General features: G+C 39.2%; 1 protein-coding gene across 3 annotated transcripts in view; it reads right to left on the bottom strand.

Annotated features, from left to right (window-relative positions):
* The window catches only part of LOC311083630 (uncharacterized protein), a 131,191-nt gene that overhangs the window by 82,025 nt on the left and 28,242 nt on the right, over positions 1 to 20,924 (bottom strand). For all 3 annotated transcript variants that reach the window (XR_014606333.1, XR_014606334.1, XM_084115318.1), the window contains exon 3: positions 7,984 to 8,110. Coding sequence is in view for 1 of the 3 variants with exons in the window: in XM_084115318.1 (XP_083971444.1) it covers positions 7,984 to 8,028 (45 nt within the window). In the remaining 2 variants the exon portion in view is untranslated. The remainder of the gene's footprint in view (positions 1 to 7,983; positions 8,111 to 20,924) is intronic.

The raw sequence follows: 20,924 nt of genomic DNA, 5'->3' as shown, positions 1-20,924 counted from the left end.
CCATTCATCTTTCTGTCTGAGCGGGCCGCTCCCACTCTGAGCGCGTTTAGCGGGATACAAGTCTAATAAAAAATCGAGGCTCAGAGGGAGAGCAGGAGAGAAAGACTGGGATAGAAGTGATCCCTTCATTTCCTGCAACAGCTGACACCAGTTAGCGCAAGAGGCCCTCTACCCCCTGAGAGAAAGAAGAGAGGGAAGGAAATAAAAGGAACAGAGAGAGAGAGATTGGTAGACAGAGAAAAAGAAGAGATTTTCATCTCCAAATGTCCTTACCTGTGATGTTTTCTCTGTTTCGGATGAAGAAAATGTTTCTGAGCGGCGAAATTCCCCTCGTCGCTCACCATTATTCCACTCTCTCTTTCTTTCTTTTTCTTTCTTTCCCACTCTCACTCCCTCTCTTTCTCTTGCTAAACTGAAGATTGGAGCAGGAGGGAGGGAACTAGAGAAAGAATAGAGAGAGAGGGAGAGGGAGGGAGCAAGCACAGGGAGAGAGAGAGAGAGAGAGAGAGAGAGAGAGAAATGGAGAATATAGAGAAAGGGAGGGCAGAGGATAAAAAGAGGCATGAACACATGAAAATATGATGTGCTTGGCTTACATTCGATACCGCCTGGCTAGCGCCACGGCCACAACAGAGGGAGACGAGGAAGAAAAACAGAGAAGGAGGAACGAGAATGACAGAAGGCAAAGGAATCGGGGAGATGTAAAGTGGAGAGGAGAGAAAAGGGGGGACACAGGGAGACTGCGGTGGAGGAGACCTCCGACAGGCCACTTTGATGGGCTCTAATCAGCGACAGACAAAATTTCACATGCACTTTACTTTCACACATTATATTCTCTCCTGTCCGCATTCACAGTAATTTCACGGCTTAACACTTATGATATTCTTTACGTAGACTATTTCAAATTTGACGTTTGCTAGCTTGAAACGCCCGCAACACACTTATGCCCGCAACACACTTATGGCAGTGTCCCTCATGTGGAAATGGTGTTAGACTTCCCTCTCCTGGACATAAGCAGCCATTTATCTTATAGTACCAGTTCACATTCTTCACCTTGAGATTTATTTCGGCCCATTTTGCTTGCCGTACTTCACTTAGAGCAGCTACAGTGCTGTGTTAAGCAGAAACACTCCTGCTCGACTCTATCCATCTGCATTCTCATGGTTTAAATCCGTGTAAATAATACAATAACTCAGGTACCAGTATTAGCCAACAGAGGGCCCCCAACTGCGCTTTATCATGCAGGTAAAGGTCATAAACACACACACACACACCTAAAAAATCTAAGAGAAAGACCATGTGGATGGTTCATAATAGCTTACTCAAAAGGCACGACGGGGAAAGAGCAAGATTGTGATGTCTCAGTTCTCATTGATGCACACACAAATTTATTTCGAAATTTAATCATTTAAAATTTTGGTTGAATTACTTTGGGCTAAATTGTCTGACAAAATTCATTTCAAATTCACTATAAAAAAACTATACATTTTGCATTAGCCAGTACAGCAGGTCACACAGATAAATATGGACAAAATTCAGTCAGATGTCATACACTACCATTCCAAATTTTTGGGCCAGTAAGATTTTTTTTTAAAGAAATTAATAATAAAAAAAAAAAAATTAATAGTTTTAATCAACAAAGACACATTAAACTGATCAAAAGTGACAGTACAAGCATTTACCAATTTTACGGAAAAAAAAAATGGATTTCAAATAAATACGGCTCTTTTAACCATCTAACTTTGGACTATTTGTCTCATCAAATAATCCTGAAACAAATGTACAATAGTTTCCACAAACATATTAAGCAGCACTTATGTTATCAACATTGATGATAGTAAGGAATGTTTCTTGATCAGCAAATCATCATATTAGAATGATTTCCGAAGGATCATGTGACACTGAAGACTGGAGTAATGATGCTGAAAATTCAGCTTGATCATATCAGGAATAAATTACCTTTTACAATGTATTAAAATAGAAACAGTTATTTTAAATTGTAATAATATTTCACAATATTACTGTTTTACTATATGTTTGATCAAATAAAAGCAAGTTTGGTGACAAAAGACTTCTTTTAAAAACATTTAAAATTCTTACCAAGCCCAAAATTTTGAATGGTATAGTTTACATAAATACACAATACTCTTCATTTTAACAACTGTAATGTGGAATGATCCCTCTAAGGAAACCACTCATAACACCATAAAAAAATTGCACTGTTTGACATTTTTGATTCAGACACAATAAACCTACATTTTTTTTTAGCTCAAAGAATGATGTCATCAGCGAAACACATTCTCTGGGTCCCATATTCTCCTTTAACACAAAAGCACTATTGTTTGCCAAGTGTATAAGCAGCCTTAAGGACATGACTGACAGTGGGACAAATATAAAGAGAGAAAGAGAGCAGATGAATGTCTATTACTGATCCCAAACATCTATCAGAAATAAGGTTTTGGCATAGAAAGGACTGAATTAAGATGTTTAATCATTAATTGCACAACAGTGCCAATTTGTCAAATATATGCAGTTTCTCAAATTTCTCAAGCTCATAATATTTCAGCAGTGTTTGACCTTGAGAACTCATTTTACAAATATGGATATTTCAGTGGTGAAAAAGTGGTCCAAATCAATCTATCCATCCAAATCAGATGTTACTCCAGAGCATTCTAAACTGTGCTAGTCTAAATGTGGTTTGGTTCATCCAGCCTTTTTTAGCTGCAGACTTGCATTTCTGGAGCTGGTTTTTCCACATTGACGGCACAGTTTTTGGTTAAACGAGGCTGAACTCTGTACACATTTGGCTTCAGTGCACCATTTTCTCTCCCTAAGGCATTCTGGGTGGCAGAGTGCTCAAAACATTATTTATCCACACTGTGTTTCTTAAGCTGCATTAGAACTTTGCTGACTCACACTGTTAGCAAAGCAGGAAACTGTATATTATGTATAATAAACTGGCTTCAAACATTTATTAAGGCTAGGCACCTAACCATATGCCATCTCAGAGGAAGCAGCACTAACCAGACGTTGTTTACGGTTGAGACATTGTCAATTTTGTCCCCAGTACATTATGCAAACTATTGCATAAGGAATAATACAGATAATATAGATGCATAAATATTAGCATACCTTAGATAACACAAATATTAAATATCCAATGAGTGGCAATCCGATGTTTAAAAAAAAAATTGTTGCGGTTTTCATCGTGGAACGCATCAGCTGTAAGGTTCTGACCAGCAAACAGCTTTCAGACTCCAATGTATCGTTTTTCTGCTGCCTCATTCTAGTGAAATCATGAAACAAAATGCTAACAACCATTTAACCCACTCCCGATACACACTGACTTTAAGCTGTAGTTTTGATTTTTTAAATAAAGTCATATGGGGGTGGTTAAGAGCTCATCATACTAAAAGTGAAAATATTACCACTATACCAACAAGTCATTCTTAATTTTTACACACTGATCGAATCATTTATCTACTGACCAACAAAATACCAAGACTAACCAATGTAGAAATTAAGCTGTCAAATTAAGTAAGTCAAAGGTTCAATTGAGCATTTGAAATGAATTTAATTGACTGCAATGCTCCCTCAAATTACTGTGTAATGCAGTAGTTATGTTTTAAAAAAAACTCATTGTGCTATTAAAATTGTTGCTTAAATGATTGTTGGATATTTCTGATCTTAATGTTATTGTTTACATTTCAGTTTTTAATTGGAGATGAGCACACCCCTGACCTCCAGATCATTAATATGTATCATTAATATGTATATATTATTTGTATATACATTAATATGTATATATATATATATATATATATATATATATATATATATATATATATATATATATATATATATATATTTAGTCTGTATTGACTATTTATCAAAACAATTCATGAAAAAGTGCATGCTAAATCATTTCTGGATAACATACACTCCTGTTTAAAAGTTTTTAATGTTTTTGAACATAATCCTTCAGAAATCATTCTAATATGTTGATTTGCTACTCAAGATTTTTTAATTAGATTTTTTATTTAAAATGGTTGTGCTGCTATTTTTGTGGAAACCGTGATCTTTTCATGATTCCTCGATTAATAGAAAGTTCAAAACAACAGCATTTAAGATATAAAAGTATTATAAATGTATTTACTGTCATCTTATCTAACTGACCCCAAATCTTTGAATAGTGTAAATATTCACAAGCAAAGTCTTCGCCATTTCATGACATCACAACTAGCACCTCCACCATTTGATTCAAGCTGCTTTAATAAACCCGATTTCCATGCACACAGACATGCTTGCACGTGTACCACTGAATCAAGCAGAAATTTACACTAAACAACTAAAACAACAACCACCACACCTAAACAAGCACACACACCTGGGTCAAACCTCACCACGGCACACACAAACTTAAAGCACAACAGAAAACAAAGACATTGACTGAAACAACACAACATGCACACATATAGGAGTGTCATTCAAAACACACATTTTATCTGACGCAGTGACTGCTGATGCTGCTTCCAACAAATTGGTGGTACCAAATTTGCTTTTCAAGTCCTCACAAAATATTCTCCATGTTTTGACATATTTTTGAAATAGCCACAAAAGCATGAAGACACAAAACCAAATATTTGCCCTAAAATAGCCATTGCAACAGCCTAATGTCTCCATAGTATAGCATTATGACTCTCAAAGCTCTATGCATGCTTATAAAACTAAGCAAACTTGTAATAAAATACATACAAAGCAGGTAGACGGTTAAACAATTTTCCTATCTAATACACGGTCTACAGTTACCTTTATGGTAGAATTTGTACCTGATGTCATTTATATCACTTTTCATAACCACTTAAGACAGAAAAAAAAGACAGACATTTTGCCAGTTATAAATGTGTTTTCAAAGCAAGAGAGAAACGCACAACAATTGATGGTCATATAAAATCCAGAAGGATATGGTAAAGAACATAAGGCTTTCACAGTTCCCATGTGTATTTTAAGACATGGTGTTTGTGGTGCAGAACATTGTAGGATACCATGTTAAACACCCTGTTGCAATAACTGTGTGGTCTTTTGATAGAAATGTAACATTTCTAGTCTCTGTGGGGAGTGGGAACACAATGCTGTTTTTATTAAATGCTATACTTGTAGGCAAGCATGATGTTAACAGATTCACTGACAAAATATAATCAACTATGGGATGAAGCTTTAGAGCGATTTAAATACGTAGGGAATGGTTTAAATGTTAAATTATGTACATAGGCTATACGTAGGTTCTATTGACACTAGAGGTTTAGCAAATATGGTAATTCTGGCTAAAAGCCTATTCCCACCAAGAACAATAACTATATTAGTGTCCACACCAACAGATGATAACATGCTGTTTTATTGTAAGTGCACGTTGCAGTTATGTCGTCTGCTGCTGTAAATGCTCCAGTTCCTTAAAGTCGGGTGGCTTCTGATTGGCTGAAAATCATTCTGAAAGTGATTCCAGTGTGTTGTTATCGTTATAGTTTTGGCGCAGAGCCGCAGACTTTCCTATTCTCATAGAATTAGAGTGATTATTAAAACTTTATAGTTTATAGTTATCCTTCTCAGAGTGAATGGGCATTCTGTCAAACCCTTTACATCATCAACAAAGACCATTAGACTCCACATATAACATTTATAATCACTGTTGCACTGCTCTTAGCACGTCAGGGAAGCATGTTAGTTGCGATGCTAGTAACGTTAGCATTAGCACTGTAGCTTGTACAGAGAAGGGCGTCTGCTCGGGGAAAGCTAGGAGGCTGTACAGTTATCTCCCATGTTGTAACTCTAAACTATACAACCTACTACCTCATCCCGAGACATCGCTGTCTTGAGGGGGAGGATAGGAGAATGTCTCCACTGCTTACGTTTGCGCATATGCAAGTAGCAAAACGTCCTTTACTAAATGTTGAAAATAGGTGCAATCAATTAATTCTAATAAATAGATGCAAACATTCATGCAGAGACCTAACATGTATCCTTTACAGCTAAAGTGTCAACCCTGAACAGAAATTTCTAGTGAGCAACAGCAGTGGTTGCAGGGAAGACTGTTGTGTTCACCTCGCAGACACATACCTATAGACACGAGCTTGTGCACAGAGTCACCACAAGTTCGGATCTACGGGTTTGTGGCAGCTGGCATCACTGCACTGCGTCACAGCTACACACTCCACCTTTCACAGGACACCAAAAATAATATCCACTGCACTAACAAAAACGCTAATTCTTATGACTGTTGTTTTTCTTTTTCATCATGCACCAATTTCAAAACACTTTGACAAGTCAGTTTAAAACAAAAGACAGGCATAGATGGCCTTTTTTTTTTTTAATAGACATAATGGCCTCGCCAGGTAATACAGAGGAAGAAGATCATTATGTACGTCACCTGAAGTTCATGAAAAGGATAGATAAAAGATAAGATTAGGAATTCATAAACAGAAAGTATTGATCCTTTTTAAAAAATATGTACAGCTGCTGAACATTGAGAAGAACTATACAAATGATCCATGTCCCTTTCCACAAGCAAACAACAACATAAGCAAGTCAAATATATAATGTGACAGTGGAATTCAGGTAAAAAAAATTCAGGGGGTAAAAATCTGCAAAAAATGAATACATTTACTTTAATGAGGTTAGAATATTGCTAACATACAGAATAAGTCTTATTGATTAGACAAGGAAAATAGCGACAAATTCCCAAATATTACTGCAACTTAAACTCAAGTAATTATTCAAATAATTTGATACAAAATTATTGGGTGTGGTTCAACAAAAATAACTTGTTTAATAACTAATTAGAGACATGATTAAGATCCCACCAAATTTTTTTATCATAAATTCTTTGTATTTCAAATCACTACAGTTTAAAACATATCATTCAGAGTGAAGGTCAGTTTGAAAGACATGTGGTGTTTGCCGTGCCCAGATGAGACAACACCGCTACTGTTGGATCAAATATACTGCAGTGACTGACATTTGAGAAAGCAGCAATAGCAGAAACGCTTTATTTATTTTGGATATCTACACTTAGTGTATTATGCAACTTAAGCGCAAGTATAGAAATACTAAACTTTTTTGCAGAAATAAATCTAAAATAAACCTAAAAACTGTTTAGCTAGTTTTAGTTAACTATATCTTTTTGTTTACCAATTACTGCGATTTAATATACAGAAATAAGAAATCACAGACTCTCCATCAAGGGCTTTCCCAGTCTGTACTACAAGATGTAGGTGCAACAAGCTGCAATTAGAAATGCCATGATTCATGGTACAGTGCCACTCCCTAAGGAAAATCAAAGGTTATTCCAGAACAATAGAGTAAATGTTAAATATATCAGTATTATATCTTGACATATTTCTACACAGAGACACGGTGTATTGTATTATGAGAAATGCCAGAGAAAAAGAAAATAAGTTGTTAGTGAATCGAATCTTGAACATGCATCCAGTACACAGTCTCACATTTCAAATGTGTTTCCATGGCATCGTACGACCACTCAGAACCCGTTACTGTTATTTGGTTGCTGATTTCTAGCCACTGGAAACAAATGAATTGTGATTCGTCAAACAGTATGTGTACACAAATATCTGACAACAACTGACCCTGTAAAAATTTTTTTTAAGTATGTTAAATGTTTGACCGCAATTGACCTACATTTATTTCGGATATGACCTTAGACTAGTAGTCTACGACTTGTCACTGAAAATATCCAAACGTACAAAATAAAACAAAAATGTTTGCTTATGGAGCATAATGGAATGTGGACAACTGTGGATACGGAGGCTATTTCTACGTCAAGGCGGACTTTTAAACGAACAAGAAATTGACACAACCCGATGGTAAACAAGATGCAGGTTAAAAAAAAAAAACGTTCAGAAAAAGTTCGGACTGAAAAAGAACGAAAAGAATGGACAGAAGAAAAAAGGGCATAGGAAAGTATCATACCGGTGGAGGACGTCTGTCTATGGTGATGACCAGTTTTATGTCCATACCAGAGTCATCCTACACCTGGCGGCAATATGGAGTCAGGCTTAGGGTGCAGACTAGGCCAATTCCGTTGCTCGCAAAAAATCTGGAGCAGGAAAGAAAAACAGCATGTTAGAAGGAAGTACAAAAGTGCTCATTCGCACGTTCAAACCATTAATACACAAACACGTCCTGACATGAAGGAAGAACACATACAGCACCTACAACCATGAAAAAGAAGCCAAAAACGGCAACCCTAGTTCAACAAGAGCAAATCGCCAAGTCATCGGCAGACAACATTGAAAAAGCCCCTGTCCCCTCTTTCGCCCTCCTGTGCGGCCGGTCCTATTCGTATTTACCGTGGAAAAAAAAAGAAAATCCTCAAAAATGGGTCAGAAAAGGTTCCATGGAAGACTGAGAAGAGAAGGCGGAAAGGTCGAATGCGGTGAGATGTGGTCGAGGAGGAGCTGCGGCACTGCCCTGGCTACAGGGAGAGTGGAATTTGTGACCATGCAAAAGGAAAGGGTGGTGTTTTCTTTTCTTTTTTTTTTTCTTTTTTTGGCGCTTCGCTGTACTGGGGTTTTTTGGATCTCAGCAGGGTCCTTGGCTGCAGTTCTGACTCCCCTTAGTGGTGCCAAAATGTGGACGTTTCCCTTTGTCTTTAACTCCCATGAACTCCCAACAACTGAGGGGCGATTAAAAACAAGCAAGGAACGAATTGAAACAGAAACGAACTGACAGAGCAATGAAATAAAGCTATAAAAACGTTAAGAAAAAAGTTTATAATGGAGAGAAGCAGATGCAGAAAGAGGGGTAGAGCGTAGTGCAGAAAATAAAAAGCAGCTTTACGGACGACAGAACAGTCTAAAGAGTGAAGACTGAAAAGGACTGCTTTCACACCACATTACTCTTTCTGCAAATATGCCATCTCTCCGTCTACGCGAGCAGAGCGCTCTCTCTTGCTCCTACTCCTCCCTCCTTCCTTCCAGTCGGCGTCCAATCCACGCCACGTAGTGAGAGAGAAAAAGAGATACACTTTTTTTCAACCTCATCAAAATGGCAGAGACAGAAAGTTACAAGCAAGAGAGAGAAAGAGAGCAAGCGAAAGGGAGCACAGCTCACTGTCCTGTTCTGTTCTGGATAAAACCACGGGCAGCAGTCCGAAATCTGTCTCGATTCTTTTTTTTAAGGTACAAACTCCCTCGGATCAACAAAACAACAGCGAAAAATATTTTTGTTATGCCCCACGATCAAATATAGTGCCCGCTGTAGACGGGGTGCTGTGCCCGCCATGCTAATCGGATGCAATTAATAGCATTTTGTCTCTGTGTCTGTCCATCCATCTGTCCCTCTGCCTGTGTCTGTCTGTCTGCTTGTCTCCATATCTATTTGCTTGTTTACATGGCTGCCTAATCCAGGCATTGGCACAGTCTCTTCAATGCTCCCCGTGTGTGTGTGTATGTGTGTGTGTGTGTGTGTGTGTGAGTCAGTGTGTCAGTTGGTCACAGTCTGGCTGGCGTTCCGCCGGTCCCTAGACAGTCAAACATATTTGAGTGCTATTACCTCACTGTCACACAGAGTCTTTCACCTACATTATTCATCATTCGCCTAAAAATATATATTTCCGTTGCCCTCTTTATGAATAAAACACTTTATATTTCTTTAATTTGCATCCTGACAAAAATATTTTCATAGCCGAATGGTTTTCTACATGAAGAAAGGAGTGTATCTGGCGAAGTTGCAGAATCACATGGGAATTACTCGTGAAATGGTTCACGGGATCTCAATATGGCTTCCCTTTTATCCTGCAATGCAGCCCAACTCATCTATGGTGTGCAACATGGCAGGAGGGGAATAATTTCAGGGGTGCACATTCTGCAGCCAGCATGTGGTGCAACATCATATTCATTCCCCACATTTTTACTTTCCAAAGGTGCCAACGTGATGTGAACTGCATAATAAAAGTCTAATTCATTTAAAGAATCCTTTTCAATAAATATATAATATAAATAAATAATAAACATAATAAACATGAAACATGAATTTGGATCATGTTTGAAGATAAATCTTGCACTCGATTGTTTTATAATGTGTAACTAAAAGTTTAAAATTCTATATTTTGTATATAAATTATTAAATATACACTACAGTTTAAAAGTTTGGGGTCAGTAAGATTTGTTTTGAGAACTTAATACTTTTATTAGGCAAGTCTCATTAAATTGATCAAATTGACAGTAAAGGTATTTATAATGTTACAAAAGATTTCCATTTCTAATAAATGCTCAGTGTTGGGAAGGATACTTTCAAAATGTATTTCGTTACAGAATACAGAATACATGCCCAAAAATGTAATTTGTAACGTATTTTCCGTTACATTACTCAATCTGAGTAACGTATTCTGAATACTTGGATTACTTCCACATTGAATTGCATTTTATACGTGTCGGCCATCAAATCCTGCTTAATAAACAGTCTATTCTTGCGGGTGCGGTGATACGGTGGTGACGCGTATGCCAATAAAGCACCTTAAAGCTGTCACAAAGAACCGGCAAAAGTAATAATTATGTCAAATATAGAAAGGAGATATTTTAATTGTTTATTAATAAACAAGTGTTTTCTTTGTCAGGGTCGGCTACAAATATGAAGTTGACGATGCTGACGCGCGAGTAGCCTAGTGAACGCGGCAGAGAGAAATGCACATTTCATATGGATTACATATGCAGAGAGCAGTTCTTTCGTGTTGAATTGTTCTGTTTAAAAGTAGACACATCTGTGAGGCAAACAGGGCCTACTACCTTATACGCTGAGCACCCGTTTCACAAATATTCCGTGTGCTCATATATATACTTTGTATGTGCTGCGTGTTGCGGTGCGTATGCGGTAGCCTACAAGAGCAGCACGCGCTATAGTGCTTTCACATGCGTTTGCAGTGCGTAACTGATCCGCGGCTGTACCACAGACACATACACAATATTTGTATTTCAAATCCAGAAGTTATCAGCAACTTTTATTTTAAAAAAGTTTCATCACCGGTGCAATTCTCTTTGTAGCCTACACATATGCACTCTTTAATAGACGTATTCAAGTTTAAACAATTTAAACAACGTATAATCAATGCATTACTTCTATATAGATTATAGTTGTTCGAGCAAGTGGTAACATATTTAACCATGTAGGCTACTTATATTAATTTTAAATTAAAACTTAAAATTGACAAAAACAGCCGACTATCTATCATGCCTTTTCTTTTGCATTTCAATTTTAATACAATAAATCTTGCATGCCACAAAAAAATTGTTTTTCAACCTCCACGAATCAGACGAGTGTTGTTCATTATTCTGCCTTGTTGAGGTAAACTGTAGTTTTCATTGCTTTACCCCGGTCTTAAAGTAAAAAGATGACTGTGAAAAAAAAACAGTATTTAATTAAATACATTTATGGTGAAATTACTACATTTTCAGCTCAATCTGTGTTCATTTTGACCACGAAACATGCGCTGTCACTTTAATTCAGCACGTGCAGCACAGCAGAAATAGACTCGGTGCGGAAACGATCGCTGCACTGCTGTATACGCACCGCAACTGGAATGGATAAACGGACCACATCCCCGTGCAGTGTGAAAGCTCTAACCTGTTAACATTGGGTATGGAAAAAAATACGCACGCATACGCACTGTAGAGTATGTGTGAAACGGGAGTTCATTTATGAGACAAGCTCCAGTTCATGCGCCGGCGCCTCTGTGTCCTGATTATCTGTTGTCTGCTATATTTAGGCTACTTATTAAATCCAGGCAATTGGTTGATGAAACATTGATTAAAATTAAGATACAATTAATACAAAACGAAATTCACTTTAAAGAAAGGCTTTGTGATTTCTGTTTGAGGTCTCTGTGAAAGTTTTAAAGCAGTCTTTTAGTGCCGCTTTCAGAGCGCTTGTTACTGTAACGGTCACCAGCTGGAGTGCCCTTGAGAGCCACCAGAGGACACTCCACACCGGACTATCATATTCACTCACAGACTACATTTCCCATCCTGCATCTACCTGGACTGATTACTTCATACACCTGCACTGCACTGATTACACATACACCTGCACCTCATTCACACACACATAAAAGCCACTTCCACACTCCACTTCTCTGCGAAGTATTGCATTGCCCTGGCGTACAATCTCTGAGCGTTTTCCCTGTGTTTGCTGAACTGTTACTGACCTTGGATTGTTTATACTGACTTCTGATTCTTCTGCTGCCTGTCTCGACCCGGATTGTTCTTTGGACTGTGATTCCTGCCGCCTGCCTCGACCCTTGCCTGTTATTTGTTTCTGCTTTGAGATTATCTCCATTGTTCTGACTGCCCCTGATTTACCCTGCCTGTTGATTATTCTAATAAAGCTGCAAATGGATCTTACTGGGTCCTCCACTTCGTAACAGAATACTTCGCCACTTCAGATCCAGCAGCCGAGAAAGAACCGAGACCCACCATGGACCCACTAATCAGTCTCTTCCGCCTCAGCCAAGGTAACCGATCCATAGAGGAATATGTTAACGAATTTTGTGAGCTCTGCCATGGGGTAGACTTGGACGATGCAGTCTTAAAGGATAGTTTCCGATATGGGCTTGAGGACATGTTAAATTATCTCATACCTGACAACACCCCTCAATGGACTTTATGTCAATACATTGAATTCGTCCTGAGGATAAGCGGCTCATCCTCTTCTGTGGGCCCTGTGGATGAGGGTTCCCATGAACTTATCACACCCGTTGAACCAGAGTTCTGCTACACCTCAACTGATTCCCCGGACTCTCGTTACGTCTTAGCAGAATTCCCCGAGCCCTCTACTGCTGAGGGGGCGTTTCCAGAGACTGTTCCCGTCACGCCAGCCATCAAGCTAGTCACCGGATCGGTCTATTATCGTCCAGGACTGGTATCCAGTGTGGCCGATTCCCCGCTGAGGTCAGTACGTGTTGCCATAAGGGCCATCGTGCATGAGTCTCTTCCCGCCGAGACTATCCTGCATAAATCATGTTTCACCGAGACCTTCCTGCCTGAGTATCTTCCTGCCGAGCCTGCACTTCACGCCAGTCCAGCCGAGCCTGCACTTCACGCCAGTGCAGTCGAGCCTGCACTTCACGCCAGTCCAGAGCTGTCTTCACTGCTGGTCCCGTCCATCCCAGAGCCTTCACCGCTGGTCCCGTCCAGCCCAGAGCCTTCACCGCTGGTCCCGTCCAGCCCAAAGCCCTCTTCGCCGCTGGTCCTGCCCAGCTCAAAGCCCTCTTCGTCGCTGGTCCTAACCAGCTCAGAGTCCTCTTCGCCGCTGGTCCTACCCAGCTCAAAGCCCTCGCTGCCGCTGGTCCCGTCAAGCTCAGAGCGCGCTGATCCTGATCCAGAGCCAGAGCTTCACGTCAGTCCTGCCGAGCCAGAGCCAGAGCTTCACGTCAGTCCTGCCGAGCCAGAGCCAGAGCTTCACGTCAGTCCTGCCAAGCCAGAGCCAGAGCTTCACGTCAGTCCTGCCGAGCCAGAGCCAGAGCTTCACGTCACGTCCGCCCGTCCAGAGTCTCGTCCCGCCGAGACTGAATCTGTTCCTGAGCCTGAATCTGATCCTGAGCCTGAATCTCTTCCTCTTTCTGCGCCTGTGTCTTCGGACAAGATGGCCGGCTCCACGCCTGTGTCTTCGGACAAGATGGCCGACTCCACGCCTGTGTCTTCGGACAAGATGGCCGAAACCACGCCTGTGTCTTCGGACAAGATGGCCACCCCCGAGCCAGTGTCTCAGGACAAGATGGTCTCCGCCGAGCCAGTGTCTCAGGACAAGATGGTCTCCGCCGAGCCAGTGTCTTCGAACAAGATGGCCGCCGCTGAGCCGGTGTCTGTCCCTGAGCCGGTGTCTGTTCCTGTCCCTGAGCCGGTGTCTGTTCCTGTCTCGGTGTCTGTTCCTGTTCCTGAGCCAGTGTCTGTTCCTGTGCCATGGTCTCCTCCCTGGCCGCCTGAAGGGTCGTCGCCTCCCTGGCCTCCCGAAGGGTCGTCGCCTCCCAAGTGGTCGTCGCCTCCCTGGCCGCCTGAAGGGTCGTCTCCTTCCTGGCCGCCTGCACAGCCTGCTCTGCCCTGGCCGCCTGCCCCGCCCTGGTCGCCTGCACAGCCTGCCCCGCCCTGGTCGCCTGCCCCGCCCTGGTCGCCTGCACAGCCTGCTCCGCCCTGGCCTTCCGTATTACCGCAGTCTCAAGGTCCTCTTCCGCTCCACGGACCTGGCCCTCCATCCCGCCCCCGGATCCGCCTCCGGGCCACCTCCCACCTGGACAGTTTTGGAGCGTCTGGAAGCCGCTCTTTGGGGAGGGGCTATGTAACGGTCACCAGCTGGAGTGCCCTTGAGAGCCACCAGAGGACACTCCACACCGGACTATCATATTCACTCACAGACTACATTTCCCATCCTGCATCTACCTGGACTGATTACTTCATACACCTGCACTGCACTGATTACACACACACACCTGCACCTCATTCACACACACATAAAAGCCACTTCCACACTCCACTTCTCTGCGAAGTATTGCATTGCCCCGCCGTACAATCTCTGAGCGTTTTCCCTGTGTTTGCTGAACTGTTACTGACCTTGGATTGTTTAAACTGACTTCTGATTCTTCTGCTGCCTGTCTCGACCCGGATTGTTCTTTGGACTGTGATTCCTGCCGCCTGCCTCGACCCTTGCCTGTTATTTGTTTCTGCTTTGAGATTATCTCCATTGTTCTGACTGCCCCTGATTTACCCTGCCTGTTGATTATTCTAATAAAGCTGCAAATGGATCTTACTGCGTCCTCCACTTCGTAACAGTTACGACCGTAACATTGTTTTTTCCTCATAAATGCGAATACAAAAAATAAAATAAAATGAATATTTTATGTTCTGTGGAGAGCCAACCCTTCTTCATCCGGTGAGTAGTATTACTTTTGGTTTGCGCAGTGTAATTCACAGAATTAAAAAAATATATATTTTGCCAGCTAAAAGTTAAAGATGTGTTTGTGTCACGCATGTTTATTTCCCTCATATTAAATATAAAACGCATGTAGACCGATCTTTTTCTAATGTCTGGACTCCTTTATTAAGGGAGTATGGACAGACGTTTCACTATTGGTATTAATGCATTTTCTGAGAATTTATATTTCAAGTTTTGACTGCAAATGTCACGTGCATAACGCTGGAATTGACCAATTTAAAAAAAATTATCTTCAGCTAGTTTTGTGGTAGGTCTACGTATTGAAAAAAAAAAAGTAGCCTACTTTAAGATACTACTTCAGGTTTGAGGTGGAGTCTTTGGACGCTGAAAGGAGGTTGGTTGCTGGCAAGCAGAGGTTGCACTGCACAGTTATATTTCGTTCTCCCTTCTCTTTCTTTAATGTGAAATGCTGTTTGAATTTCCAAGATATAAACGCATTCTTGCCCTGGCTCTGTTGTTCCGGCTCCATCTCTACCTCTAGCTCCCGCTGCTCCTCTTCTGACTCCATTGTGACTGATCACGCAAACCGCACATTTTTTTTTTCATTTTCATATTGGGGCTTCTGGGAAATACATGCAGTTACCTTAATTTATTTATAGAGTGAATAAACTCGTGAAACAGAGAAGTATCGTCATGTAATCCATTGATTTCAACAATGTAACTGTATTCTAAATACCAACTATTTAAATTGTAACTGTAACGGAATACAGTTACTCATAATTTGTATTCTGAATACGTAACGCCGGTACATGTATGAATCGGTTGAAACTCAATGACTCACTCATTGCTGCCACCTACTGGTGGTTTTAATTTCACATTTAAAGTATCTTTTAATTAAAAAAAAAAAAAAAAATTCAAAATATCAGTATTCAACGTTTTATGTTTAAAACATCAATACATCATTTATGCATTTGTAACTGCAGGTGCATTCGTGTCCCCTCTGAGCTGCATTAAACAGTCTGTGTAAATACATCTAAATGCCACTTCAGATGCAGTTTCTGTGTTTCCTCTGCATTGCTAAGATGGATTTTGTTGATACCGATTTCATTTGATTGGTAACAGCCTTATTGTGTCTTATTATTCTAATTTAATTTATTGATTAAATGGTAAAATTTGACTCAAAAGATGATGCACTCAATTAATTAGGTTAAAAATGGCTTTATAAAGGTAAAAATGCCCATAAAAGTTAAAAATCAATTTAAAGTTATTGGAAAAGATAATTTCTTGTCACTGCTGCGAACTGACCACCGTACAGAATATGAAAAATATCAAAATCTTTAGGAGTCAGCTGTCAACGGTAGTCCTAAACCAATAAACACACTATTGTGTTTAAAACAATATTGTCTAATTATCGTTATTGATAAAACCCCAGAAAATATTGAGATATAATTTTTTGTCAATATCACACACCCCTAATATATAAGTATATTCAAAAGTTTGGTGTCGGTAATATATATATATATCTACACCAAACTTTTGAACAGTAGTGTATGATATTAAAAATATAGTTAATGTTAAATAAACTGATATTAATAAATATTTCATTATTCTGTGTTAAATGTCAATAAATTAGGTTGACATCTGCTCGTAAACAATTGCAACATAATTAAATTGTCTGTAGGAGCTTATAAGAGGGTCGAGGGGGGTACAAAGAGGCTTTTTAAGTCTCTTCCACATCCTGCTCCTCTTGAATCTAAATGAGCAGATTTGACTTTCAGGTGTCTGCCAAGCCCCCTTGTCTGCCCCTTGTTTGCCCTGTGCCCGTGCTTCTTCCTTCCCCCCTCAACCCTCTCGCCTGCCTTAACCCATGCCAAGCTTTAAGAGCGGGCCTCCAACATAAGGGTGAACAAAGAGGGCATTAGGATAGGGAGTACTGTCCACAGCGGCTGGTTCCAACACAGGGGAGCAAAGAGGGAGAAGAGATGGATGCAAAGAGAGAGAGAGTGTAAGCAATGTGAACATAAACGATATTCGTTTATACTGTTTGTCTGTTCCAAAAACTGTCATACTGTCGATTTTTGATTTTCGATTGGCCCACACAAACTGCTAAAAAAAGAGCAGTCTGAAATGGACCTTGTTAAAAATAAACTTCAGCCGCTCGTTTCTAACATTGGGATTCTTCAGAAGGATATGCAGAGCGGCAGGTGGAACACTCAGCTTGGAAAAGCACAAGGTTTGACAGACAGATAGGTATAGTATATATATAGATAAAGAATAAACACGTTTACAATGCTTGCCATATCACTTTTCTCTCTGCATGTTTGTTGCCCTACGGTGGTTTTATGTTTCTTGTAATGTGAGACAGAGGTGCAACAAGATCTTATGACAGGGGTATGCAAAATGCCTTAGTTCTGTCATCCCTTTGTGAAGACTAAAATCTTTATTTAACAGTTATATTTAAACTTATGTTTATGCGCATAACGGTTTCCAAGTTCCAAGGTCAACTGCTGGAAGTTGCTTCTATTTTATTATTTTTTTCACTTTTATCTTTTCCATTACAACAATAAATAAAAGATGAAAAATCTATGGCAGAACAGCCAATTATTTATCACATCATAAAATTAAACACTCCCAAAAACACCTGTTAACTAGACATAGATAGGTTTAGAGAAAAGTGCCATAACATCTCCTGAGGCATCCTTACCTACGTGAGTTCACCAGTGGCAAAAGCTCTGAGACAACATGAATACATTTTAATAAAAAGTTTTGAGGCTGTATATTTTCAACAAGAGGGCAGGTCCGAGACATTCTAAACAGCACTCGAAAGCACAAACGCCTATAATGACTCCATAGGGCATCATCAACCTCAACAGGAAGAACAATGTCGTCTTGTGCTCAATGGCTCTGAGCCTGTTTATGGTGACATACCGGTGAGGTCTTATTGGTTTTCAAAGAAAGAGCCTTGGCAGTGGTTCTGAGGAGTCAAATCCTCTGAAGCCAGAAGAGAGAAATATAAGAGAGAACACCCACTCAGCACAAACACAGTAAGGAAGAGAGACACAGATTAAGTGATAAAGAACAAAAATTATGAATCTTCCCCATGATAAGAATAAGACATGGGTGACCACTTGAGTCATTAAAATCTTCTGTGTCTTGTCAACCAGCTGCCTGGTCAGCAAGCAAATGACAAGCATCTACATTTTAAAGAGGTAAAAAATTGCTTTGCAATTCTTTTTTTCCCCCTTTCTGTCACAGAAATTAGTCTGAAGAGGTAGAAATATTGAGTACTTCAGAATTTCTGATGATTATTTGTTTATTATAGACATTAAACTAAAGCAATTCAGTATTAGGTAGAGAAAAATACAATTAATTAGGAAATAACTAAATATGTAACATTACATTTTAATTACGCATTCGGAAAACAAACTGCTCCTGCTTGAATTACCAACAACAACAACAAAAAACAACAGATGTTCATTTCTCACTTTCCCAGCCAGCGATTTTGAAAAAAGCTGCCAGCCACTCCCAGCATTTTGTTTTTACATTTTCATAAAAGTTTCATGGCCCCCAGAATATTTAGTTGTATGAATATCTGAATATACAATATATCAAAAGAAACAAAAAAAAGCCTTCATGCATTCCTTCGTACTGGGTCGTCATTTCATTCGGTAACATTAGGCAGTTTTGATTTTTATGCTGTTTAATGTTGGTGATCGCGTTATTTTACATATGAATCTGCTTACATATCATATCTCTTGTTTCTGCTTCTTCTTCACATGTGTTTTGATCAGGAGATTCTGTACTCTTTCAGAAGATGCATATGGCAGGGAAAAAGTTAACAGAGAAAAAAAAAATCTACTGATTATTTGAGCATTCACAAAAGTAAACTAGCTGAGTATACAAAAGATCTTTACATTAAGTTGCATGTTTCCAAGAAATCAATCTAAATATCAAATATGTGCTTATGCAAGACCACTTTGAAGTCTGGCAATTCTGTTTCAAATGTAATGCATTTATGTTATCCTGATCTTAACATAGAGCAGATATGATATGTATGTTAATGTGGACCTGGCTGAAGGGATCTAAATATCCTTGTGATCTGGTTTCAGTAAACACATTAAATGTCACATCATACACTCACACATGCATGGCTCGACAATAAGGACCGCCCGCGTAAACATCACTAGGGACAGTCGACGCAACTGTCACTAGTTGCAAGTTTTTAAGCCTTGCCAATTTAAATATTCAGGCACAAGAAGATGACAAAGAGAAGTTTTGCGCGCACACATTTGAAGCGTGTGCCCAGAAAGCCGCTTCTCAGACAGCAATGTTAATCAAATAGCAAAGGACAAAGGAAAAATATCACTCGCTGCAACTGACTGAATAACTTTCGCAACTTTAATAAGGATTAATCGATATTTAATTTATACAGTGAAGACAGTGCTATTTTACATTTGATTATTTATTTCTGAAAAACATGAAGAGCAGTGTTTATTTTATTTGTAGTGTTCTATTGTATTTGTGCTATTGCTTTATTTGTTCTTATTTTATTACTGCAGGTTAATCAACTAAATTGATGAGTTAGGCTAGTTTTTGGTGTCACAACCATATTTATTAAGGTTATGGGTCAAAAACAACAATTCCAAAGCCAATAACTAAGCCTATTTTATTTATTTTATTCATGTAGTACTTTTTTTATGGTGGCACCAATGAAAATTTTGTCAGGGCAAGTAAATATATATATATATATATATACAGTATAGCCTATATATATATATATATATATATATATATAGCCTATATATATATATACACACTTGTATGAATGAATCAAACTTACTATTTTGAAGTAATTTTAAATATCAATAGATTAGATCCAGTTAAAATAGCTTCTTCACTTTAAACAATATAGATAGTATTTTTAACAGGTTTCTAATTCCCTGTTTTTAGCTTTTGGCATCTCCTTTCTCTGTTTAATACAACAATATAAAATACTTTCTTTTAGATTAAACCCAGCAGCTACAATTTCCAATATGATACAAACTCTTCTGAAGATAGTTGTAATTTTGTGCTGGTACTGAATTTGTCCACTGCTTTTCTTTCCCATTCCAGTTCTCTCTCGTCTCTCTGTCTGATATTCTCCTCATGTGCTACTGCGGCACCCAAACTCCAGTCCTCCCTATTAATCTACCACTCAGATATACAGCGTTGTCACTGTCCTCCATTCCCAGGATGCAATGGCTGGAGATTACCATTGTACATAAGACGGTGCTAGTGCAAACTTGGAGTCATAAACTACTAATTTCATCACATTGTCATTTCAGTGCCTTCAGTACACTTTTTTGGTCAATAAATGGTAGTTGCATTTCATGCTGTGCCATGTAACTGACAAGAGACTGGATCAGCAGCAAAGACACAGCACTGATCTGATTAGAGCCAGGTAACCTCCTTTGTAAAAAAAACCTTTAGGAAAGATGACGTTTCAACTGGTTTTAACCAACAACTCAAATCTTTACTGTGGGGATAACAAAGTAAATATAATATGCCTTACATAAAAGTCAAAAAGAGTGCCAGTAACTGAATTTGCAATCAGCATCACAGTGCATGAAACGATAGCTCTGTCCCAAGATCTAATGAGTCTTAAAATTTAAATCAGAATTTTTTTTAGATCATAACTCGATCTTCTTGTGAAACGACAGACTTCTCTCTGACGATGTATGCCAAATTTCTCTAATCTTTTTTTCTTTGTCAATAATTCATTCAATGGAATGAACGTCACAATACAGAAAAATTATCTGTCGCTACTTCCGTTACATCGCAACTTTAAGTGACAACGTGGACCAAACTGTTTTTTTTTTTTTATATATATGAGATTGTTGCCATTTTGGGATTGCCTTCACCGTGACTGAAACATACTGTATGAAGTTGCCTGATAGTTTCAGGGAAACTTCTGCTTATTTTAGAATTTAGATCAGCATTTAGCACTAACT

Source organism: Abramis brama, assembly GCF_963993115.1.
Source record: "Abramis brama genome assembly, chromosome: 5".
Classification (NCBI taxonomy): domain Eukaryota; kingdom Metazoa; phylum Chordata; class Actinopteri; order Cypriniformes; family Leuciscidae; genus Abramis; species Abramis brama.
The sequence above is the reverse complement of the archived record's forward strand: the minus strand, read 5'-3'. Positions and strand labels throughout refer to the sequence as shown.